Genomic DNA, 25,303 nt, shown 5'->3' with positions numbered 1-25,303 from the left:
ACAACAAAGATGAAGGTCGCGCGAAACGACATGCCCTTAAGGGACCTGGTACACGGTTGGCCAATCCCAGCATTCATTCTAACCTTAGTATGGGTAAAGTCACGTATTGTGTAATGTTCTTAAAAAAAAGGAAAATAAAGGCCTCAATTGGGTGCCGGAGGAACACCGTATGGCACTCTTTGTTTAATTTACATTCTTTATTAACTATTCATAAAGTGGGTACTTTGTCGAGGATATGTTAAGTGATCCAATCGATCAGTGAAATGATCGACACGTTCATTTATATTGCAGGACACACCATCATTAAATCGTACAACATGTAGAGTATGCCCTGATGGAGTGATGTGCAGAATGTTTGACACGTGTTGTCCATGGATGAGTCCTTGGGAGTATTCATGTTGTCCTCTACCAAATGCTGTTTGTTGCCCTGACCTTGAAAATTGTTGTCCGGCAGGATACATTTGTTCTCTTGCTTATGGAGGGTGTATATCTGAGCACAAATTTCATTAATGTCATTGACTAAATACGATGTTTCGGCACTTATTATCGGGTGATAATTTGACTGAATACAAAGCCAATCCCTCTTTACCTTGACAATCAGTCGGGTAAATTTATAAGGCGTTGAAAATATTAAAATCTGGAAATAAAGAAGGAATACATAAAAAACATTGGCATTCTATGCATGCAAGAGTTATTTTTTTGGGGTGGGTGGATTACTTGAAACATTGCAAGTGATGTCTATATATTCTTTTACAAAAGTAAAAAAAGAGTATTAACGCAGAAAAGAACGAAAATGTCGAATTAACTCACACACAGGTATTTTGTGGTAGATTGTGTGTGTTGTTCGGGTTACTGTAAACAAAAATAAACTGTATTGGTGGCACGGATTCCTGTTAGTACAAAATACAGACTGCAGACTGCAGACCGGATACAAAATGTAGACTAGGTACAAAATGTAGACTGCAGAGTGGGTACAAAATGCAGACTGAGAATCTAAAGAGTTTTTTCGTCTGGTATGTGATAACATGTCATCTTACAACTTACCGAGCGTCACGCGATCAGCTTTCACGATTATTTTCACTAATTTGGAATATTTTTTAGTCCGTTTCTTGATCAAAATCGATCTTAATATAATTTCAAGCCTTCATATAGCCTTCTCACTTTGCGTGCGAGTTGGTTGGTGTGATGTCTGTACAGATTTTACCAACGTAATAAAAGTAGATGTATATGTAAATAAGATGTCACTATTGAATATTTAACACGCACAATATTCGACATCTTTGCACGTGGTCCGTATTATCATCTTTTTAAGCGGTATGTGTTTATTTTGTTGAGACCAAAACTGTTCCTTCGACTTTATATATTTTCGACGTTAGTAAATCACATCATATTAATTTACCTCCGTAAATCATTCATTCCAGACTGAAAAAAATCAAATAAACATGCCAACGATGGTATCTGAATTCGTCCATGGCCAAACACAAACGACTCCACAAGATCACTTTCTCCAGGCATCGAAAACATACACAAAATCGTCCATAGTTAATTTTAATCAGACATTCATCCAGAGATAGCACCGAGCAAACCAATCCAGAAAAATATAATCGACACACTCAACAAATCACGAATCTTGCAACACAGCTTGCCGTTAAAGAACTGCTCAAATCAATATGTTTGGTGCAATTCATCAACACCCCAAGCAATATTTGCTTCAAAATTTTTCCACTCACTCTCGTCGTGAAGGAAAATTAACCATGATCGTGCTACAGTGCACAGAACTCCATTTTCTCTCAAACAACTATCCACCATTTTCACAGCATGAGTAACACCTTTACTATAGGTAATCTGTTATCTTTCATCTGTGCAGTAGGATCGCATTTCTCATAAAGCGCGGTAAAATATACGTTAAAAACACAGAAAAGCCAATATTTCTCATTCTGAAAGATGATTCCATTTTACGAACTGCTCTCTTCCGAATCCCCCATTACTTCGTTGAAATTTGAACACCTCTCAAACCAAAGAACAAAAACGACGCTCTGATTGGTGTGAGATACATACCCTAATTGGGTGATCTGATTGGTGCGAGATACATTCCCGAAACGATCTAATCGGTGCGAACAACATACCACTCTCTATACGCTGACATAGATGTCATTAAAAAATAATAATAATAATAACTCAAAAACTATCGGAGTACTTCGATGTAAATGACGTTGTGGTCATGAGATTCTTAAAGAAAACACAATAAAACCGCAAACGATAGCACAAAATATCTTATTTATTTTGTTCAAAATCTAGGTTCTCTTAAAAGCTCTCAGTAGCGCAAATGTATATTTGACAACCCCAAAGCAAGCTGTCTGAAAAGCGTACAGTCACATGATTCCATAGCATTAGAAAAAATTCAATTAAAGGCCTGAATATTCGGCCTCGGTTTGAAACGGGCTCACATCTTGGCGAGCCTTAGGCTGCCTCGTGCCAGTTGCTAGCGATTTAAATTTTCACTGCGATGCTGGATCTGCAGAAATGAAACAAATGATTTTTAAGATTGACTCTTTTCTTTACGACTAACGGTTAAAATTTTTCAATTTTTACGCCTTACGGATAAATTTTCGGCCGCTTTACAGCTTACTGTTAACTTTATTGAGACCTTCTCAACTGTGCGATTACCTCAGGTTGAGTGCAGAATCTCTCACAATCCGTAGTTTGGTAAAGATTTTTCCTTAAATGCCTGTAATCAACCAGACTGGTTCAGCGGCAAATAAGTGAGTGGTTATAGAAAGATTCCTGGTCGTAGTGTCATTGCAGTTTCGGTGGAATGTTCCTTTACTAAGGCGCAGCGCGAAAATAGAATAAACTTTTGGACACAGCTTTATTTAAACAATCACAGAATAAACCGAAGTATTTCTTCTTACTGCGTATTTTACCTTCAGTCTTTTGATTGGTCAGCGGTAGCCAGCCGCGACTCCACCTTTGCGATAATCTGCTAGTGCTAGTAGCTCTCCGTCATCCTTTCGTACAACAAGTTGAACCACGCCCATGATCTGTAATGGCGTTCCTGAAAGAGAAACAGAACTAACGCTTCACTTAAATCGTAACTTTGAGCTGAACGTTCCCACTAACGGAACTGTCCGACCAACTAGTTCCATTGAATTGAAAGTGGACTTAGATTACTAAAAGTTGGGAAAAACGGTGGCATAATGGTTAGGAGGATAGACTCCGGATCCAGAGTACAGACTTTACCGCAAAATTCTTAATGAAACCATAATCACCTGTGAATAAGGTTGTATCATTTGTGATTCGCTTGTGTCCATACCGCTTTAATCCTTTGATGTACTTTTCTGGAAAATTTGGTTCAACTAAGACAATGCTTGGGAATAATTGACTGTGAAGACGTGGCTTGGATACAGCATCTTTTAAACTGTCGCCAAACCAGAAGTAGTTCATAAGTACCTAAGGAGATAAAGGATATGCGCATACAAGAAGGCGCTAAAAAGGTTTCTTTGCATGCCCCGCGATTGTTCGGGCGAGGTATGTTTCCGTATTTTCCCTCTTTAATTGTCTCCTCGAGGCACATTTTTCGCAGGCGCACGAAGATGAAGAAATGGTGCGGAAATTTTTTGTGCTCCTGTCCCTGGTCGGTCTGAGGTAAAAGTCTTAAGCTTGGCTGTTTTACTATGTCTTAACAAGATAGCAGCACCTCGCATCTTTTCTCAAATCGGGCCATACTTTGAGGTTGGCTTTTACTATAGAATAAAGGATAAGCTCAATTGCGAGGCCATTTTATTCATGCGCACGACTTCTCTGTTAGCTCACATATTAAGGAAAGGTGACTCCCCCCTTGAGTATTGTGACCTCGCCTCTAAGTGAACATCCTAGAGGAAAATACATTCTGGACGAGCATCAACAATTACTGACCTGTGATAACGCAGTTGCGATGTATTTTCCTCCAGCGGCTCCGATAACCATCCTAACATTCCCTTTCCCATCTAGAATGATGGACGGAGAAGCAAGAGACATCGGTCTTTTACGAGGTCTCAGAGAGTCCGCTTTCAAATTGAATTCGTTAACATACAAGTTTATAGCATCCCACAACTGATCATTGTAAATGATTCCGAGTTCCAAGCTGCGCAGTTTTGCTCCGAAACTGTAGAAGAACCAAATAGTGTTTCCTAAATTAGATGTTCATAGAGTTACTCAAAAAAAGTATGCTTTAGTGTTATAATGATAATGGCGAGGACGATAATAATAATGGTGGCAAGGAGAGCAAAAGAGGTGGTGATAATTATGATAATAAATCCATGATAATTATGATAATAAATCAATGATGATTATGATAAAGATGCTAAAAAAGGTGGTCACCATTACTATAATAATATAATTATTCGTACTGATGATTACGGTGTTGCTTATTACTCTCCGTTTTTCTAAAAGGAATCTAGTTATCTAATGGTAGGATTCAGTGTTCTCGGCACATTAATTTTTGTGGCTCACTTTAAAAGGCTACTCAAGACGCCATTGTGAAACTGAAAAGGTTATCCGACTGTTTCTATAATCAATTATATTCTGCTCACTATTTATTAATTGATGTCGTTATGGAAACAGCATTTCCTTCTTCATCCAGTACAGACAAGTGAGTTGTACCATCTGTCACGTCAATATGATAGTTAATAGGTCCATAATAATCATATGAGTGGGTCGTGTCATCTATTTTTTGCCGTAGTTTTTCTCCTTCTTCAGGATCCAGCATTTGGCGAACGATCTGTCAAAGAAGATGAGTACAGGATCGTAATATCGAAGACATTCCAGTTCTGGGAAGATAGTAAGCGAGTGAACTCTAAAACATCGTCCAATCACACAAGTTAATAAAAAAAAAACATAATTGCCGCTAGATTTAAGACTTGCTTAAGGGTTACCTCGTCTACTTTATCGTCGAATGCAGGATCTGTGAGATACGTTTCCCTTGCGGCTACAAAATTGAATGCTTCAATCATTCGGTGATATGTCCGGACGGGGTGTTTTTTCATGTCTTCTGGTCCAAAATTGTAACCTTTTTAAACGAGAAAATATTAAACTAGCCGCATTACTGTCGAAAATCTTCGAGAGAGCTTTTCAGCTTGGTATAACGATCAATTCTTACATATTGCATACTCTTTACATATTCTGTGGTATTGAAAATGAGAACTTGACTGACAATCTAAAGCTTCTAAAGTTGGTGATCATTATTTTCTTCGTCGTCATGACCTTTACATTTGATTCAAGGGTGACACTGTAAGGAGAAACTAGGAGCTAGTCAATTATAGGAGCTAGGGGGTTAAGAACCCCTTTTTAAGGCAGACGGAAAGAATTTAATTTCTACTCTTTGCTTTGCACCGTTTCGGGAAACAATTTGAAAATTGAGCATTTGTTTCCTTTTTAGTTCTATTCAAGGCTGAGAAGAGAGAAAGAGTAATCACATCCTTTCAAATCCGTCATTTGTGTTTGTTGTAAAAGTACGCAGTCACAGCAGTTTTATATGTTCCTATATGCAAAGGTGATCTACATAGTCTTTCAGACCATATTTTTCTATGATAGAAAAAGGAGATCTTAGCTGAATCTTATTTCGTAGCAGAGTCGAAATGGTCTGAGTTGACTCACCCTTCAAAATGTTCAGGATGTCAATTAAGGCTACTCCCCCTGCAGGAGGTGGGACGGTCAGAATTTTGTATCCCTTCACTCCGGGAAGGTCTGTCTCCAATGCTTTGAGTTCAGATGCTTCATAATTTTTAAAATCTTTTAAGGATATCTTGGAGCCAACAGATCTGAGATCTTTAACAATCTGTGAGTTTTAACAAATAGTTTGCTTTAGCTAAATGGTTAAAGATACCGGGAAGTTTCACGATGGGAAAGTAAGAAATGTTTCAATTCATTTTATCTACTGTGTTCTGTCGTCGCTGTTTTATCTTTTCTTTATCAATCAGCTGTTTTTTAGTAACCTAATTTTCATTTCATAACACTTATTACCTTATCGTTATTTTTTTCATTGATGTTATCGTTATCATTTTTCGTTATTTTGATATCGCTATCGTTCCTTAGCTTAGTCAAACCGTTGCCTCCTACATGCCGTGCTGTATACAACCATTACTACCATTGATACATATGACCATCTTCGTGATTGCGCTGTCACTATCAGTTTCGTAGTCCATAATTCAGTCGTTATAGCTGTAACATCCTTTCGCATACTTTTTGTTGTTTATTCTTATCATGAAACACGCTCTGGGTGAGAGAATGCGTCGTGCAACTATACCAAACATAGACTTACTGAACAGATGCATTCTCAAATAAGATAAACTCGTCGCAAAGCTTAAATTGTGAAAACAAAGGCTTATTTTTTGCAGTCTTCATAATCGAGAAGACCTAAATCTTGACGTTATTTTACCTGTTTCGCCATTTTTCCTCGATAGAAAACATCAGCACCGCCTTCAGCTATCTTCTTTAAAGTTTTTCCATATTTTGTTCGCTTTATAACGTCGCCTTCCTTAACAAATTGACCGTTTGGCTTGAACAACTCACTGCAAGGAAAATGGAATGATGTAAAGTTGACAGGAAATTATATCAACAAGGGCTGTACATAGGTACATTGCTCCATCAATATACAAAAAACGTCCCCATACATTATTGATAAGTATTTCAGCAACAGATTACTTAGAATAAACAAGTTAATCTTGATCATCCGGATCAGAGCAGTTCTGAGAATGCCTTTTGATGGTAGTAGTGACTAAGGTTTCGGCAACCTGAGAGGAAGTTGTTATCAGGGTCAATTCAAGTCAACTTGACTACAATGATGACTTCGCTAAGGTTGAAGAAACGGCAGTGACTTATACCGACAATAGTCTTTTTACTTCATTTAAGCTACTCAGCTTACTCACTGTCTATGACGAAATAGATAGCGACTAGCGCAGCCAATCCGATTGCAGAATTCATGAAAGAAGCCTTCTTAGATTAAGACATAATAATCAGCTTTAGGGTGTAAACGTGATTTAAAATAACAAAAAAACCTCTTTCTCTAGTTCAGAAGGAAGTGCAAGCAACTAGAAGTCGTATTTTAGTATTCAGGGATTAATAACCTATATGAAGAACCTTTTAAGTTTGGAGGGAAAGAGAATGGTACACTCTAAACTCTATTAGATGGTAACAATACGCAAAACAAAATAGAAGCAATTGATTTTATTTGGAATGTTTACTGTATAGCTCGGATTCAAGAGAGGCCACATAATCCTTCAAAAAACGTTTCTAGCATTTTTAGTAAGACAGTAAAGTTCGAACTCAGAAATAAAACGTAATTTTATGATGTTTATGAATCGTACGACCGAGTAAATATTAGACATGAAAGTTAAAATCCTTAAGTATCGTGGTTCTTATTGATTCATCACTGTCCCATACTATTTACCTATACTTACTAGAAATTTTCTTTTCGCTTTCCACAATTAAAAGACAGTGGCTCTTTTACAAACCGAGTCATATAAGATGATAGTACCCACCTTAATCCTGGATCACTTGACACGTTTGCTGCGTTCTTTTCAACAGCAGCTAAAATGGCAGGAGTCGCGGGAAAACCATTGGTAGCAATCTCAATTGCAGGTCGAAACAGATCTTTCCAGGGAAGTCGGCCATACTTTTTCCACGCCATCTCAAACCCTCGCAATTCTCCAGGTATACCGATGAATTCTCCTTCCCCAGGGTTTCTCGTTTTGATCTCTTTTAGGAAATTTAAATCACAACTGTGTCATAGTGTTATCGTGAGACATTACGAAATAAAATAAAACAAAGAAAGAAAAAAAAGGAGAAGACTCGCGTAACACCGGATCTTCCCCCCCCCCCTCCCCTTAGCATTTCAAATCTCCCAGAGGGATTCCTCATTGTGCGAGAGTTTTCAGCTCACCCCTCCCTTGTGGGGAGGACCATGCATAAGTTACTTCCATATATGGACTTGACCACGTGCGAGAATTGTGAGAGCGAGAAACGGTTTGTGAGAGAGAAGAAATCAATCGTTTACGACGGGATTAAAACGGATAAAAACACAAAACATCGTTTCGTTAAGAGTGTTTGTAAGAAAACATGTCACTTGTAACCCATTTATACTACTGGGTGGAGAGAGGCACAAAGACAGGAACGCAAGTCGCTTAGGAGCATAAAACTTGACAAACTTGACTAATCTTCGAGTTGGACCTCTCTATCCGGAGACTCTCGCAAAGGGAAAAAGCTCGCAATGTTGAAATGAATATCGAGGAAAAAATTCATGAAAGACACATGCCATGAATATCAATATGACATCATTGCGTTTTCGAATTGGTCTCACCTCTTTCTTTCCATTCAAACATTAAATGTTGCAGGTCTCTCATGGAATCGGCTTTTTCAAGGGCTGCAACCGTTTCTCTAAAATTGATCGACCTTGTCTTTCCTGAAATTTATTAGACAAGTAACTTAGTGTTCAGGTTATATTATGCTGCGGGGAAATCAAGTAAAAGGCCTGAATCTGTCATATTGGCCTAGTGTCAAACTGAGTTCTTTCAAAATCTTAGCCTTGAAATATATAGTCTTCCAGGAGAAAATTTAGCATGCTATGGCGTTTTTCTTTTTTAGCATGTTGTCAACAGAAAGAGACCCCTCGTGAAATTTTCACATGAGGAGTAATTCACAATTAAGGATCTGTTATTTCTAAATCCTCCTGGACCACTCACATTCTGAATGCTTCAGGAAAAACTACGGAGAAATTACCCTTGGAATAAGGGATAATGGCTCCATCTTTCGCTCTGACGAAGGGTCAAATTTCGAAACGTAAGCTCTAGAAAGTCTTTACGGCGCCCAACTTGTTACCCGGGGTATATTGTATGTAGCTTGGGAAGAGGGATGGGAGAGAGGCCTCACTCTCTCATTGAAAAATGTGAAGTATACCTGACATCAGCATTGACCACAGTAATGTTGCTTTAGCCAGCAGCAGCCACGAGTGCTTGCAATGAATATATTTACCCTTCATCATAAACCTTTGCCCGTTTTTTGCGCAAAAAAAAAATAACTCATACCTCAAAATCTTTCGACATTAGACAAGTCTATACCGTAATGCTCTCTTAGTTGTTTTTTAAAAACAAGTATCATGCAATTTGTATCAGCAACAAATACAATCTAACGAGCATCATCATTTCATTTCATTGCCTTTTGGATTGAAATTTTTAAACTTGTAGATGCTTATCAAACTGATTCTTCTATTTTTTTTTTCGATTTTCCAAAAGTGAAAAAGGTATAGTTTGAAAAAAAAAAGAACTTAGTAAAGTAAATAGTTTGAACCCAGGAGTATCAATAGTTCGTATAGTGTGATCGTCCAGGTGAGTGTAGTTCTGAAAAGAACTGTTGTTGGTGACTGACGTTTCGACAACCTGTGCGGAAGTCATCTTCAGAGTCAAGTAGAGAGTAGTTGTCAGTCGATGATGTTATAAAGTCTGGTCTGTTAAACGTGATTGGTCTGTTTAGCCGAGATATGATCGGCTGGAAGACTCGTGTAGAGTTTGTTAACAGTCATTGGTCGGTTTCGATCCGTCTGTTGTTAGTCGGTCTGTTTGTCGGTTTGTTCACGTCGTTAATGAGTCGTTTGTAAGGTGCCGGTAGTTGTTGACATCTGTTGAGAGGCGTCTGTTCTAAGTTGGTAAACCAGCTTTCCAAAGTCAGTCGTTGAAAATAGTTTGTACTGTAGGTTTAGCATTTAGCAGAGTCCCAGTCGATTCTGTGATTAGTTTGTCGGTGATGTTCAGAAATGTGATTGTTTACATCGCCATTTCTAGTTGCTCGTTTGTGTTCAGTTAGTCGCGTGTTAAGGTTTCTACCAGTCTCACCAATGTAGGAGGCCTGGCAGTCGGAGCATTCGATCTTATAAATCGCTCCCTGTCTGTTGTTGGGTTGGTCTTTCTCTTTAACGTTGGTCAGTAAATGTCGTGAAGTAATAATAGGCTTGTGAGCTACGCGAATGTTGTAGGGTTGTAGGATCCGCGCGATAGCCTCAGAAGTGCCTTTGATGTAGGGTATAGTAGCTGTAGTCGTGACAGATGTGGAGTCCCTGTTAGTTTCTGTAGTGTCGGTCGCCTTGTGAGCGTTTCGTATCATGAAGTCAGTGTTGTAGTTGTTTTTGTCAAAAACACGGTCAAGGTACTTGTTTTCGTCAGATAAACTGTCTGGTGTGTTGCAAACAAGTTGCGCTCGCAGTCAAAAGTGAAAAGCAATAACGCGTAATGGCGGCTGTGTCTTTGATATAATGATATGGATAGTATTATAATTGATGACAATGAAGTTAAATCTACCAAGTGTTTAAAACTTCTTGGGGTATATATAGACAATAGGCTTCAATTTGATGAACACATTGCTAACATTTGTAAGAGGAGTAGCCAGCGTGTTGGAGTCCTGATGAGGCTCAGGAATATGATACCAACAGACACCAAGCTGAAGTTGTTTAAGGCAGCCATTCTTCCGTATTTAACATACAGCCATCTTGTCTGGCATTTTTGTAGGGCGAGTGATACTAGAAAATTGGAACGTATTCAAGAAAGGGCACTTAGGGCAGTTTACTGTGATAAGGGGAGTAGTTATGATAAATTATTAGACATGGCTAACCTAAGTACACTGCAGAACAGAAGACTACAGGACATAGCCATTCTTATGTATAAGGTAAAGAACAATTTATCTCCTAATTACATATGTAGCCTTTTTCAAATTCCACAACTTAGGTACACACTGCGTAATAATGATTTTGGTATACCTAGATTTAATACTGTCACTTTTGGAAAACATTCGCTTAGATATATGGGACCCAAAATATGGGCAATTGTACCAAGAAATGTAAGAGAACTGACATCCATATCATCTTTTAAATGTAACATACGTAGAATAGACCTTGTTTCTAAATTGACTGATAGTAAATGTGAAAACTGCCTTTTATGTAAGACTTAGGTTAGATTTTAAATTGTACATATATATTGTTTTATTTTTAAATTTCTCAAATTTTTAGGTAGTATTTAGTGTCCCCAGTTAGTGGTTGTATAACTGCTATTTTAGATTTGACACATAAATAAAGGTTGTATGTATGTATGTATGTATGTGTATTAAGTATCACAACATAAGGGTAGCACAAGATTTCCGATCATCGAAGCGTGACATACTTTGTTGTGACCACTGTAATGTCATTGCAAGGTGTAACACTTGTTTAATTCGCGTGATATGTATAAATACAAATGCTACACAGCTGATGGTGCATTTAAATGAGTTGGAGACTCACCACTTTTCTTGTCATAAACGATCATGAATCCTCCACCTCCAATACCCGCTGAATGGGCGTTCACCACACCCACACACAGCGCAGTTGCAATGGCGGCGTCCACGGCATTTCCATTTTGAACTCGTAAAATGTCTGCACCGTATTCTGAGCACTTCTTGTAATCTGCTGACACAGCAGCAGTTTTGAACTCCAGGGGTTCGGAAGGTGGAGCAAGAGGTGGACTAAAAGAGAGATGTTTTTTATTATTTTTTCGTAAGTTGAGCCGAACCTGAATAATGTGTTCAAGCGAATCGCTTACTTTGATCTTATGCCTGGGTTCCGTTCAATTTTCGCGAAATTGGGGCGATCGTAGACAGAACACCTTTCAAATCATTCCGGGCTCAGTTGTTCGAAGGTTGATTAGTGCTAACCCAAGGTTAAATTTTAATCTAGATTTTCTTTATTCCTTTATTCAAATGCCTCGTCGGGATAGTTTTCCGTGTTCTTTATAGAGCATCAAATAATCACATTATAGACAAAAAGAATTCGATTGAATTTTCTTTAAAAACTGTTAGATCTGAAATTTGATTTCACACTAACCCTGGGTTATCTTAACCTAGCTTTGAACAACCCGGCCCCGATCGTCTTTGCACTGTTCGGGATAGTCGGGTAGAAAGAAAGGTGAAAGAACCAGATTTAGATCGGCTTAGTTTAGGGATAACAATTTTTTTTCTTGAGTTAACGTTTGTGATTTGTTAATTTAAAGAATGAAGGCATAGAACAGACATGAAATCCAAATTAATTTAGCCTCTTTGATTTCCAATCAAAATGGAATATAAGCAATTAAGTATCACTAGCAAAGCGTGGCACAAGATTTCCGACCATTGAAGTGTGAAATATTTTGTTGTGACCACAGTAATGTCATTGCAGAGTGTTTCTAGTTCGCACATAAGTTTCTCGGCTAACCGGAATCTTCAATCCACGATTTTCACTGGTCTGAAACAATCCGTTTCAGAAAAATTGTGCTCCTGGCTCGAGGACGTACTTGAGACCACGGGCATAGTTTTTCTATACGGACTTCCCACTGAGTAAATAATTAGTTATTTTCATTTTGAGTCACAAACAAAATCATGTGCAATCAAATTCCATGTAGCAACTTCATCAAACGAATATTATACCGTTGAAATTCAAATTCTAATCAACAGCAGTATTCACGAGTGAATTTGCTTGAATAAAGGATCAAAAGAAGAAAACATCACAACAGGTTTAGCCAGAAGAAAGATATTTGAGAGTCATTGATTGCATGCGAGGTAGACCACCCCTGAGGCTAAATATTTCTATCATAAAAAATACATAAAAGACCAGTCATTGTCCATCGCCTGAGGGGCTGGGGATTAGTGGATTTTGGGGAGATGAAATGGTTTTCAAACGATACGAAGAGGCGATCAGTCGTCGCCAACAGAGTATGAACAGGGTGGAAGGAAATACAGAAAATTGTCTCCCAATCAACTGCCAATGAGAGGCGATCATAAAAATAGTATGAAGCCTTATTAGGGGAATCACGATGACCGGTTCTTTGTCTACATGGTACAGTTGCATCCTGTGCGACGTCGAGATAATTAACTATCGAGGCAAAGCTGGCCGTTCCAAGTTTCGTGGACATGATCCACATCCTGTTTTTGTTGTTGGTCATGCAGGAAAGAGCATTTTGAAATGCTTTTATCCTCTTTAAGTACTTGAAGTACTGTCTGATTTCTTTTCAAACAGATTTTTGAAAGGCCTTCTGAGAGCAAAACGTCGAGCAAACAAGTCGATAATGAACTTGTCAACGTTTTTCGGTTTGACAAAACTCAAACATTTGACTAAAGAAATGACTTGTTTACAGAAAATAACAACGCCAAAACAAATCAAACGATGGGGATTTTAAAGGTCTCTGCAATTTCTAAAAACCAAGAAAAACGAACGCTGAATGCGGGAGAAGTTAAATCCTAGCAAAATCCGCCGGTACCGAGATATCCTGTCGATTTTCCCGCCCTCATCGAGATCAACTGTTTTCTGAATAAGCTTTGTAAACATATCATTTATCAAAATTAAACCAAAGCACGAGAATGTGTTTGTATTTTGGTCTTCTCTTACCTTCTTCTTTTCAACGGGGCTTTTTGTTGTGGGACAATCAAATGATTTATAGCTTCATGAATCTGTTTACCAATTCCGGTTACATACACAACTCCTCCCAAGGCACACAATACTGTCACAACAGCGAGAAGCCGTCGGCACACAAAATGCGATTTTCCGCCGGAAATTGTTGAGTCGGCCATGATCGTGAAAATCTAAGACTAGCCAGTGAATGAGAAACTTTACTTTTTCCACTCAAGGGAAGTGGGAATTAATATTTAAAGCATTCTTACAAGCGTTCTGTAAGCTGAGATTTCACACTAGCTCTGACTTTCCCACCTGCTACTAAACGCCCGTTTCTTTTCTTGTGCTTAAAAAGCGTAAACAAACTTACAAGTTAAAAAAATCAACTCTTTCATTCGTCCCAAAAGAAATTGACACAACTGATCAAGCAAAACGCCAGGTAGCATGGAGAGTAAACTCACGACTCGCTGTTATTTCTGCGCATGCTCGCTGGAGGCCTTATCTGTATAATCTCGGGGAACCTGAGGCAACTCTCCCCACACAAGAAAAATTGGAGCTAGTTTGGCGGACGTTTTCCCGCCTAACAGAGTAACACTGTCTGTCTACGCGAGAAAAACTCGTCCACTCAAGTCTCGCTACAAAGACGATATCGCGATTCTCGTGTAAACAGCCGGTTGAGTTTTTCAAATAAATGATTAAAGAGTTAGACAAGGGTAGCCGGGGAAGGTGGGGGCTTTTCTCGAACAACCTAAAGTAAATAGGTTCTTGCAATCAAAAGAAAAAAATTGACTCTTTTTCTAAAGGCCAGAGTAAGTGCGATCCTATAGCAATCGCAGCACTTAACGAGTTCCACAAGTCGCGCTAGGCCGTCAACATATTAAAATTTATCTCCGTTTTTCTAGACGTATATGAAGTTAAGAGCATCAAAGAAGCCTACAATCAGCGTCAAAATTAGTTGACACATCACGTTTGAAATGTTCTGTTTATGTGTAGAACAACACCTGTCTTAACCGCAGTTAACCCTTGAACTCCCAAGATCTCATTAATAATTCTCCTTACTGTCTACCAAATGATTTTCATTGTGTTAGCTTGGAGAATTTGGTATCGGATCAATTAGTAATCCCATGATTGCCATTTTTCTTTTTTCTCATCGCTTGTCTGCATGATATTGTATAGACATAATATGGAGAAATTCTGCCTTGCTCACTCATGAGAGCGGCTAAAGGATTAAAATCATTGGCAAGACCCCCTCCCCCAATTAATATTGCCTGTATGTAGCTAAAAGTTTATGGAATCACGATACAAAATTTTTTGAGGGAGAAGATACAAGAGTCTGGACGGCGAATGGAGGAAGTTTCTCTGTGAAGAGCATCTAGGATAATAGAATTCCCAAGAATTGCTGTGATGGAAAGAAGAGTGCTAACTGCTGACAAGGAAATTAATTCCTGTTGAAGACCACACACCAAATAGGGAGGTATAGTGGTTATAGAAATTATTTCATCGGTGATCTACTTGTACGGAAATTTGTCGTCGACACCACTCTGAGTTCGTTTCCTTTTTCTTGTAGGCTATTTGAGATTGCAAAAGGTGAATATTCCTTCTTAACAGCACACACCGCACTCCCTTGATAACATCCATAGAAAGACTTTTCTCACTTGGGTTTACTTATTAAAAAATATGTCAGGAAATTGTCTGTTATGTCAAGAGAGGGAATTTTTCCCCTCAAACTTGTCATGTTTCTCAGGGATGAAATAATAATTATAAAGCAAAAAATAGAGACATCTGTTATCTCTTTTTTAAAAGGGCGACAAACAATCACTATTTTCCTGGATCAAATTTCATTGATAGCGCTAATCAACTATCCGAATCACCTGTGTGATGTTGAGACTGACATGAATATCAGCCATAACCAACTGAAACAAAGGAGCCCAAGCTGGCGCTATGACTTGGCGGTGCAGGAAATGTTGAATTCCTGACAGTCCCTGAAGGTATCAAACTATTGAAATTTAAATTTTAGTCACAGATGCGAACTTATTTTAGAATATTCTAATAGATTTATAATATATAAAGTTTTGCAGTCTTCTTCACTCCGTTTTGCATGCTTAAAAAAAAAATTTAACAAAACTGTGACAGGGTTTTGCGCTTTCAAAAAAATATTTTTCTCTTATTTTGTTCCTTACCTGCTTTCTTTCTTTCGTCGGAAAATTCATAGAGATTGCCTTTAGCAACGACAAGCAAAAGTTAAGCTATTAGACTCCATGATCTAGTTTCCTTTCTAAGTCTGGTTAATGAGTTGAGGAAAATGTTTTTCAATTAGTAAGCTGCTCTATATACGGCACGTCATTGAATTCTAAGCTTGTTATTGCGATTAACTGGCGCGGTTAACAATTCGTCTTTTATCACGACGGTTACATCCTGATAATGAAGTGAAAAAAACAATTTATCTATCGCGTTCGGAAATCAATTGATAGATGCTTAGGAATTATCAAAACTCGCCGAACATTTATTTCATTCTAACTTCATCAAGAACATTTGCTCAAAAATTCATCTTAGGCGTTCGCTCCATAACCACGAAATGTCTTTTAAGTTTTTTCTCAGAGGTCATGGTTGTGTGCAGTCAGGAGCCTATCTCTTCCTGTTGTGTGTTATAGAAATTAAAACAATAGACAATATGTAGGTAAAAAAGCAATTCTAGCCTGTTGCTTTTCATTCTGGCTTTGTGGATTGACCACGTTTTTATTTTAACACTCCTGACGACAGGTCTGCGCGCTGCATTTCTGGTATTCTACTGGTATGTACAACAGGCTTCGCTCCAGCCATGCTTTTCCACCATTGGACGGTGGGGGTTTTCGCAGGTTCTCATGCGTTTCTGGGTTCCTCCAACGGAGAAGTAATTTAGGATTCAAAACACGAAAAAAAAATTCTGTTCTTCAGGAATGAGCATTTAACCCAGTTTTTCCGGGATGGTCATCTTGAGGCAAGTCATTACTGGGACAGCTGAAATAAATTCGTTACCTGTCTCTCATCTCTATTGCGCATGACTGAAAATAAAAGCAGTTTGGTCTTTTTTTAACTAGATTTTGAGAACGGGTCGGTAGAGTTCCAAGGGCCCTTCGTTTCATTGACAAACATAGGAAAAAAGGCGTAAACAGGTCATAAAAAGGCGAAGTGAAAACAAATTGCTTATTAAGCTTTTATTTTTCAATCTTATGATCACTTTTTCAGTCTCAAGATTAAGCAGAAGTGGCCCCCTTCCTATGACCAAAAACTAATTTTGCAGAAGATGATGCAAGGTTAGGGGCAAAAATAAAAAGAGCTTTGCTAGATTTTGAGGACGGGTCGATAGAGTTCCAAGGGCCCTTCGTTTCATAAACAAACATAGGAAAAAAGGCACAAACAGGTCATAAAAAGGCGAAGTCAAAACAGATTGCTAATTAAGCTTTATTTTTCAATCTTATGATCACCTTTTCAGTCTCAAGATTAAACAGAATTGGCACCCCTCCTACAACCAAAATCTAATTTTGCAAAAGATGATGCAAACAAAAAAAAGAAAAAGGATCTTAGCACATCAGTCCAAAAATCAACAAAATCCTGGATTATTGTTGTTTTATCTTTTCACAAGCAACATTCGTCTTCACAATCTTCACCACCATTTTCCAAACACTCGTCAATACAATTTTCATCTCTGTCCCCATATCCGCAGGGATCATTGGAGACGTCATCGAAGGATGGCCTGTCAATGTTTTCTTCAAGACAAAAACAAATAGTTTTGATGAGATTTTTGGACATTTTTGATCATTTCCCCCCAAGATGTGACTCAACGATGTGAGGTTACATACAACTTACAATTAGGATATCGAATGCGGTGTTCATTCCAATTTGTGACGATGAAGCAGCAGACAGTTCATTCTAGTTTCATTGTTCTCAAAATGAGTTTTCATCGGTTTTCAGATAGGTAGCCATAAATCTCATCTCATCGTAACGCTTCGTTTAATGTATAATTGATATTGAATGTGTTTTTCAAGAAGACTGAGTGCAGACCGAAGTTTGAATGCTAAAATACCAAACTTGATATTGATCTGTATTTTTCATATCCACTGTTAAGTCACAACTTATTTTCAAATCTAGTTCCGGACATTTTGACTATTTCTTTCTTTACATAAGGTATTTGGGAGTTAATCATAGGATTTAAAGTATGTTTTCAAGCTCTGTTCTTTCAGCGTTCTAAACCTTCATAGGAATTCGAAATGTGAAGATTTTTTCAAATGAACATTGTCAAGAGTGCCGAAAGTTAGCAGTGGAAGCATTTGTTAGCATTTATTTCATGTAAACAAACCTCTTATGGAGAATAAGCAGGGCCCACTACTTGCGTAAAACCGTGGTTTAAATAATCAGCACAAAATGTTTCTCGTTGATACGCAATTGTAAGTTCATTCTTGTAGACAAAGAAATATTCTAAGTTTCAAAAAAAGCCCAAGACATTTCAAACGCTGAGACTCATTCCCAAAATATTGCTTAAATCCATCTTGATTTTTAAACTTTCTTTATACTTTCCATTTCACTCATTAGTTCACTGTTTACACCATTGCTTTATCGCCAAGTATCTTTTGCATTTACTCACCTTTCCCGGTAGAACGTGATGTCACCGATACAATCATAACAGCCAAAATGAACAGGAACACAGTCTTCATAGTTGATGTGTCACTGTGAAAAAAAAATCCAATATAGCGGCACCTCCCAATTCAAAGCAGTGTAAAGGGCAACTCCTTTCCCAGCCCCCCCCCCCTCCCCACCTTCCTTCCTTATCGAAAAACTCAGCAAAGGGACATACTGTAGCCTTCATAAGCAGAAAGTTTAATCAAGATGAATATCTACCTTACCCCGATTGAGACCAGTCGCAAAACTTTTTTCAGAACAGCAAGACAACTGCAATGAAAGATGTCTTGACCTACCTCAATCGCGCGTCCTTTACCAAGGTTTAAGTACCAAAGTTGAACTTTTCAGCTCAAGAATCACCAAGATCTGTTAAAAAGGGATTTCAAAGCAAATATTAAGTTATAACATTGAGGTGAACGTCAACTCATAACTATTGCATCAACAGACATGATACACACGCACACATGGGTTACAAACAAGCTTAGCAACTTACCTCAAGTAAAGCTGTTTTCACAAGCTCTAAAGACCAATTCGTTGCAGTAAAGCTAGTTTTCTTTCTCATCTGGGCGTGAGAAACGCTGACGTACGAGTAAACTGATTGGATTACAAAGGCTTCCGGAACCTTGTGATTGGTTCAAGCTAATATACTGTGTTTTAATTGGCCCATCATACAACGAAATTACAATAGTTAAATTCAAAAAAAGAAAGTCACGGTCTGAAACAATATGAGTTTTTGAAATTATTAGCTTTCGTTTAAACAAACCACAACGTTTCAAGTGAGCTAATGGTCGAGAATTAAAGCTCTGAGTAGAAGTGGTTCTGGCAAACTACAAGCTGAAATATGTACAGGCAACGTAATAAAAAAATCTAAAATGAACAAAATTGTCATGTAAAAATTGTCGATTGTTGTCCTGGTAACAAATTACAGTTATTGTCTACTTCATTAGTCTCAAGAGGATCAGAGATCTCTAATTTTCTATTTAACTTTGAACCATAACATTCTTGATTACAATTGGGCGAGTATCAAAGCAGGCATGTCTTTCATGTGTGTTGCTGCATCCAGTTCCTTTTAAGTGTTTTTTCTCTTTGGGGTGTCTAAGTTTTCACCAAAGCCTTGGAAACTGGAAAAGCCTCACAACAGGCTTCTAGATTAGATAGACTAAACTAATTGAGCTTTTGTGTGTTCTGGCAAAACAAAATATTTTTTGTCATGAATATTTGTTCAGTAGAGGAGAAACTGTTTGTAACTAGCAATTCATACGAATGGCCGAAAAATAATGGAAAATGAGGATAATCCCTAGCTATTGTTAAAAAATAATTATCGAATACAGACGAAGCTAATTGACTTTTTGTGTGCTCACAGAACAAAACAGTGTTTATTGTGAATATCTGTTTAGCAGAGGAACGATTGTTTGTAAATAGCAATTTATATGAATGGCCAAAAGCAATGGCTAATAAAGAAAATCCCTTATTATTGTTTAAAAATGTCTTATACAGAAATCAGATCATTATAGAAAGGCACAATTAATCTTTTGTTACAAAACTCAGAGATTCTGAAATTCTAAAACGACCCAGGATAAATCCTGTAAATTGGCGGTTATGCTGGCCGGTCTTATGAACAGATCAGGCGCTTACGGAACTTTACTACCTTAAAATTTTTAATTCGGATGCAAAAGAAGAAACATACATTTTTCATGACAGAATTTGTCGGCGCAATTCTAATTTTGTCCGCTATTGCGGAAAAGCCCTTATTCATTGTGTGTGTGTGTGCTCACAAAACAAAATCATCTTATTGTGAACTGTTTGCTGAGTGGAAAAAACAATTGTTAATAAACAGCAGTTTATATGAATGGACGAAAACAAGTGGGCAAACAACTGATAGACATTTCAATATCATAATTCGATGAAAGAAAATGTAGAATTTAAACATTTTCAAAGTATAGCTAGTCTGGCTGATCCAGCCTTAGTCTCATCAAATGTCGGCACTATAAGAACCGGCGATGGTAAATTTTATTCTATACGCTCACATAAACATCGTTTGAAAGGAAAAATAACCTCGCTAAAATGAATAAGTATTATGGAAATTTTCTACTAAAAAAACAAATTTTAGTCCGTGACTGGCCTTGTGACCGGATCGTATGACAATATGGCGTTAATGCCAAGCTCTTTTTTTAGAGAGAAAACCGAATCAAAATTGTTTTATCTTCAAGAAACAAATATATCCAACAGTTCTACTTCTCTACTCCCTAAAAGTTTACCCCATACTTTAATAGTAACAGGAAAATTTGTGTCTATACCATGAATTTATTTTTTTTTTAATATTGCCTGCATGTAGCTAAAAGTTTATGGAATCACGATGCAAAATTTTTTTGGGGAGAAGATACAAGAGTCTGGACGGCGGATGAGGGAAGTTTCTCTGTGAAAATCATGGATAATAGAATTCCCAAGAATTGCTGAGATGGAAAGGAGAGTTGGGTTGGGTTGGGTTCCTCCAACGGAGAAGTAATTTAGGATAGCCGTTCAAAAAAGAAAACAAAATTTGGCTTCGCTTTTAAAATGTTCTTCAGGAATGAGCATTTAACCTAGTTTTTCCGGGGTGGTCATCTTGAGGCAAGTCATTACTTGGACAGCTGAAATAAAGTCGTTACCTGTCTCTCATCTCTATTGCGCATGACTGAAAATAAAAGCAGTTCGGTCTTTTTTTTAGCTAGATTTTGAGAACGGGTCGGTAGAGTTCCAAGGGCCTTTCGTTTCATTGACAAACATAGGAAAAAAGGCGTAAACAGGTCATAAAAAGGCGAAGTGAAAACAAATTGCTTATTAAGCTTTTATTTTTTCAATCTTATGATCACTTTTTCAGTCTCAAGATTAAGCAGAATTGGCCCCCTTCCTATGACCAAAAACTAATTTTGCAGAAGATGATGCAAGGTTAGGGGCAAAAATAAAAAGAGCTTTGCTAGATTTTGAGGACGGATCGATAGAGTTCCAAGGGCCCTTCGTTTCATAAACAAACATAGGAAAAAAGGCACAAACAGGTCATAAAAAGGCGAAGTCAAAACAGATTGCTAATTAAGCTTTATTTTTCAATCTTATGATCACCTTTTCAGTCTCAAGATTAAACAGAATTGGCACCCCTCCTACAACCAAAATCTAATTTTGCAAAAGATGATGCAAACAAAAAAAAGAAAAAGGATCTTAGCACATCAGTCCAAAAATCAACAAAATCCTGGATTATTGTTGTTTTATCTTTTCACAAGCAACATTCGTCTTCACAATCTTCACCACCATTTTCCAAACACTCGTCAATACAATTTTCATCTCTGTCCCCATATCCGCAGGGATCATTGGAGACGTCATCGAAGGATGGCCTGTCAATGTTTTCTTCAAGACAAAAACAAATAGTTTTGATGAGATTTTTGGACATTTTTGGTCATTTCCCCCCAAGATGTGACTCAACGATGTGAGGTTACATACAACTTACAATTAGGATATCGAATGCGGTGTCCATTCCAATTTGTGACGATGAAGCAGCAGACAGTTCATTCTAGTTTCATTGTTCTCAAAATGAGTTTTCATCGGTTTTCAGATAGGTAGCCATAAATCTCATCTCATCGTAACGCTTCGTTTAATGTATAATTGATATTGAATGTGTTTTTCAAGAAGACTGAGTGCAGACCGAAGTTTGAATGTTAAAATACCAAACTTGATTTTGATCTGTATTTTTCATATCCACTGTTAAGTCACAACTTATTTTCAAATCTAGTTCCGGACATTTTGACTATTTCTTTCTTTACATAAGGTATTTGGGAGTTAATCATAGGATTTTAAGTATGTTTTCAAGCTCTGTTCTTTCAGCGTTCTAAACCTTCATAGGAATTCGAAATTGCTCATTTAGCTGGATGTTCTATGTGAAGATTTTTTTCAAATGAACATTGTCAAGAGTGTCGAAAGTTAGCAGTGGAAGCATTTGTTAGCATTTATTTCATGTAAACAAACCTCTTATGGAGAATGAGCAGGGCCCACTACTTGCGTAAAACCGTGGTTTGGGTTAGATCTCGTTTAAATAATCAGCACGAAATGTTTGTCGTTGATACGCAATTGTAAGTTCATTCTTGTAAGTTTCAAAAAAAGCCCAAGACATTTCAAACGCTGAGACTCATTCCCAAAATATTGCTTAAATCCATCTTGATTTTCAAACTTTCTCTTTACTTTCCATTTCACTCATTAGTTCACTGTCTACACCATTGCTTTATCGCCAAGTATCTTTTGCATTTACTCACCTTTCCCGGTAGAACGTGATGTCACCGATACAATCATAACAGCCAAAATGAACAGGAACACAGTCTTCATAGTTGATGTGTCACTGTGAAAATCGAAAAAAAACCAATGTAGCGACATCTCCCAATTCAAGGCAGTGTAAAGAGCAACTCCCTCCCCATTCCTTCCCCCCCCCCCTCCCCACCTTCCTTACTTATCGAAAAACTCAGCAAAGGGACATACTGTAGCCTTCATAAGCAGAAAGTTTAATCAAGATGAATATCTACCTTACCCCGATTGAGACCAGTCGCAAAACTTTTTTCAGAACAGCAAGACAACTGCAATGAAAGATGTCTTGACCTACCTCAATCGCGCGTCCTTTACCAAGGTTTAAGTACCAAAGTTGAACTTTTCAGCTCAAGAATCACCAAGATCTGTTAAAAAGGGATTTTAAAGCAAATATTAAGTTATAACATTGAAGTGAACGTCAACTCATAACTATTGCATCAACAAACAAGCTTAGCAACTCACCTCAAGTAAAGCTGTTTTCACAAGCTCTAAAGACCAATTCGTTGCAGTAAAGCTAGTTTTCTTTCTTATCTGTGTGTGAGGAACGCTGACGTACGAGTAAACTGATTGGATTACAAAGACTTCCGGAACCTTGTGATTGGTTCAAGCTAATATACTACGTTTTAATTGGCCCATTATACAACGAAATTACAATAGTTAAACTCAAAGAAAGAAAGTCACCGTCTGAAACAATATGAGTTTTTGAAATTATTAGCTTTCTTTTAAACATACCACAACGTTTCAAGTGAGCTGATGGTCGAGAGTTAAAGCTCTGAGTAGAAGTGGTTCTGGCAAACTGCAAACTGAAATATGTACAGGCAACGTAATAAAAAAATCTAAAATGAACAAAATTGTCATGTAAAAATTATCTATTGTTGCCCTGGTAACAAATTACAGTTATTCTCTACTTCGTTAGTCTTAAGAGGATCAAAGATCTCTAATTTTCTATACAACTTTTAACCATAACATTCTTGATTACAATTGGGCGAGTGTATGAGCAGGCATGTCTTTCATGCATGTTGCTGCATCCAGTTCCTTTTAAGTGTTTTTTCACTCTTGGGTGTCCAAGTTTTTACCAAAGCCTTGGAAACTGAAAAAGCCTTGCAACAGGACTTCTAGATTAGATAGACTAAACTAATTGAGCTTTTGTGTGTTCTGACAAAACAAAATATTTTTTGTTATGAATATTTGTTCAGTAGAGGAGAAATTGTTTGTAACTAGCAACTCATATGAATGGCTGAAAAATAATGGAAAATGAAGCTAATCCCCAGCTGTTGTTTAAAAAAATGTATCGCATACAGATTAAACTAATTGACCTTTTGTGTGCTCATAGAACAAAATAGTTTTAATTGTGAATATTTGTTCAGTAGGGAACAATTGTTTGTGGCGAGCAATCTATACAAATGCAAATAAAGATAATCCCTAGCTGCTGTATACAAAAAATTATCGTATACAGGTTAAGGTAATTGATTTTTTGTGTGTGCTCACGGAACAAAATAGTTTTTGGGAATATTTGTTCAGTAGGGAACATTTTTTTGTACCTAGCAATTCCTACGAATAGCTGAAAAACAATGGAAAATAAAGATAATCCCTAACTGTTGTATAAAAAAAAATTTATCGTATACAGATTAAGCTAATTGACTTTTTGTGTGCTTACAGAACAAAATAGTTTTTATTGTGAATTTATGTTCAGTAGAGGAAAAAGTTTTTGTAAATAGCAATTTATATGAATGGCCTAAAAAAAAAATATATAAAATATCTTATACAGAAATCAGATTACTATAGAAAGGCACAAATTATCTTTTGTTGCAAAACTCGGGAATTCTAAAATTTTAAAACGACTTAGGATAAATCCTGTCAGTTGGAGGTGGAATCCTTTAACAATCATGCCGGCCGATCATATGAACAGATCAGGCGCTGACGCAACTTGGCGAATTTGAAAATTTTAATGCGGATGCAAAAGACGAAACAAACATTTGTCATGACGAATTTGTCCTTTGATTTTGTCGGAACAATTCTAGTTTTGTCCGCTAGTGCGGAAAGGCCCTTATTCATTGTGTGTGTGCGCTCACAAAACAAAATCATTTATTGTGGACGGCTTGCTAAGTAGAAAAACAATTGTTTCTAAAAGCAATTGGTATGAATGGACGAAAACAAGTGGGCAAATTAAACAACTGATAGACATTTTAATATCGTAATTCGATGGAAGAAAATGCAAAAATTTAAACATTTTCAAGCTATAACTAATTTGGCTGATCCAGCCTTAGTCTCATCAAATGTCGGTCCTATAAGAACCGGTGATGGTAAATTTTACTCTATACGCTCAAACAAACATCGTTTGAAAAGAGAAATAACATTGCTAAAATGAATGAGCATTATGGAAATTTTCTAATAAAAAACAAATTCAAGTCTATGACTGGCCTTGTGACTGGATCGTATGACAATATGGCGTTAATGTCAAGCTCTCTTTTTTAGAAAGAAAAACGAATCAAAATTGTCTTATTTTCAAGAAACAAATACATCCAACAGCCCTAATTCGCTACTCCCTGAAAGTGTACCCCATACTTTAATATTCACAGAAAAGTTTGTGTCTGTACCATGAATGCATACATTTTTTTTTTTCGTTTCGCTTATATACTGTTGTATTCAGGATAAGTGCCGTAGAATATTGAAATGTGATTACTATGTTTCTATTGGCTGTAATTTCATGATATGGGAATAAAGAATATCAGAAACATCTTGTGCAAAGTTTACATCGAATCTCTGATAGTAACCCCGATTTTTTAAGTTAGCTCTCTGAGGGAGTCAAAGAAACCAAAAGGGTGGCTTGGAGAGGCCAACAAGCGGATCAGTTATTACCAGACAAAGATACAAGAACTTGGACGGCAGATGAATGGAAGATACTTT

General features: G+C 37.3%; 2 protein-coding genes across 2 annotated transcripts; one reads left to right on the top strand and one right to left on the bottom strand.

Annotated features, from left to right (window-relative positions):
• Positions 1–2,303: 2,303 nt before the first annotated feature.
• LOC131777806 (glutathione hydrolase 1 proenzyme) lies at positions 2,304–13,613 on the bottom strand. Its single transcript, XM_059094146.2, has 12 exons — positions 13,412–13,613; positions 11,297–11,517; positions 8,336–8,437; positions 7,518–7,734; positions 6,416–6,548; positions 5,635–5,815; positions 4,914–5,047; positions 4,572–4,759; positions 3,916–4,144; positions 3,270–3,450; positions 2,925–3,055; positions 2,304–2,515 (listed from the first exon to the last, which is right to left on the bottom strand). Exons 1-11 carry the CDS (start codon positions 13,591–13,593, stop codon positions 2,943–2,945), a joined length of 1,881 nt encoding a protein of 626 aa, XP_058950129.1. The 5' UTR covers positions 13,594–13,613; the 3' UTR covers positions 2,304–2,515; positions 2,925–2,942.
• Positions 10,285–11,077, top strand: LOC136277334 (uncharacterized). Its single transcript, XM_066159350.1, has one exon. The coding sequence runs from the start codon at positions 10,285–10,287 to the stop codon at positions 10,969–10,971; it is 687 nt and encodes a 228-aa protein (XP_066015447.1). The 3' UTR covers positions 10,972–11,077.
• Positions 13,614–25,303: the final 11,690 nt, after the last annotated feature.

The sequence above is a fragment of the Pocillopora verrucosa genome, chromosome 12 (genome assembly GCF_036669915.1).
Source record: "Pocillopora verrucosa isolate sample1 chromosome 12, ASM3666991v2, whole genome shotgun sequence".
Taxonomy (NCBI): Eukaryota; Metazoa; Cnidaria; class Anthozoa; order Scleractinia; family Pocilloporidae; genus Pocillopora; species Pocillopora verrucosa.
The sequence above is the reverse complement of the archived record's forward strand: the minus strand, read 5'-3'. Positions and strand labels throughout refer to the sequence as shown.

Bases quoted from the DNA above. Each gene is read 5' to 3' on its own strand.
- LOC136277334 (XM_066159350.1), top strand. From the start codon at position 10,285: ATGGATAGTATTATAATTGATGACAATGAAGTTAAATCTACCAAGTGT.
- LOC131777806 (XM_059094146.2), bottom strand. From the start codon at position 13,593: ATGGCCGACTCAACAATTTCCGGCGGAAAATCGCATTTTGTGTGCCGA. The intron at 6,549-7,517 runs GTGGGTACTATC...TTTTCCTTGCAG, and splicing joins TCAAGTGATCCAGGATTAAG to TGAGTTGTTCAAGCCAAACG. The intron at 4,145-4,571 runs GTGAGCAGAATA...GTTCTTCTACAG, and splicing joins ACGACATCAATTAATAAATA to TTTCGGAGCAAAACTGCGCA.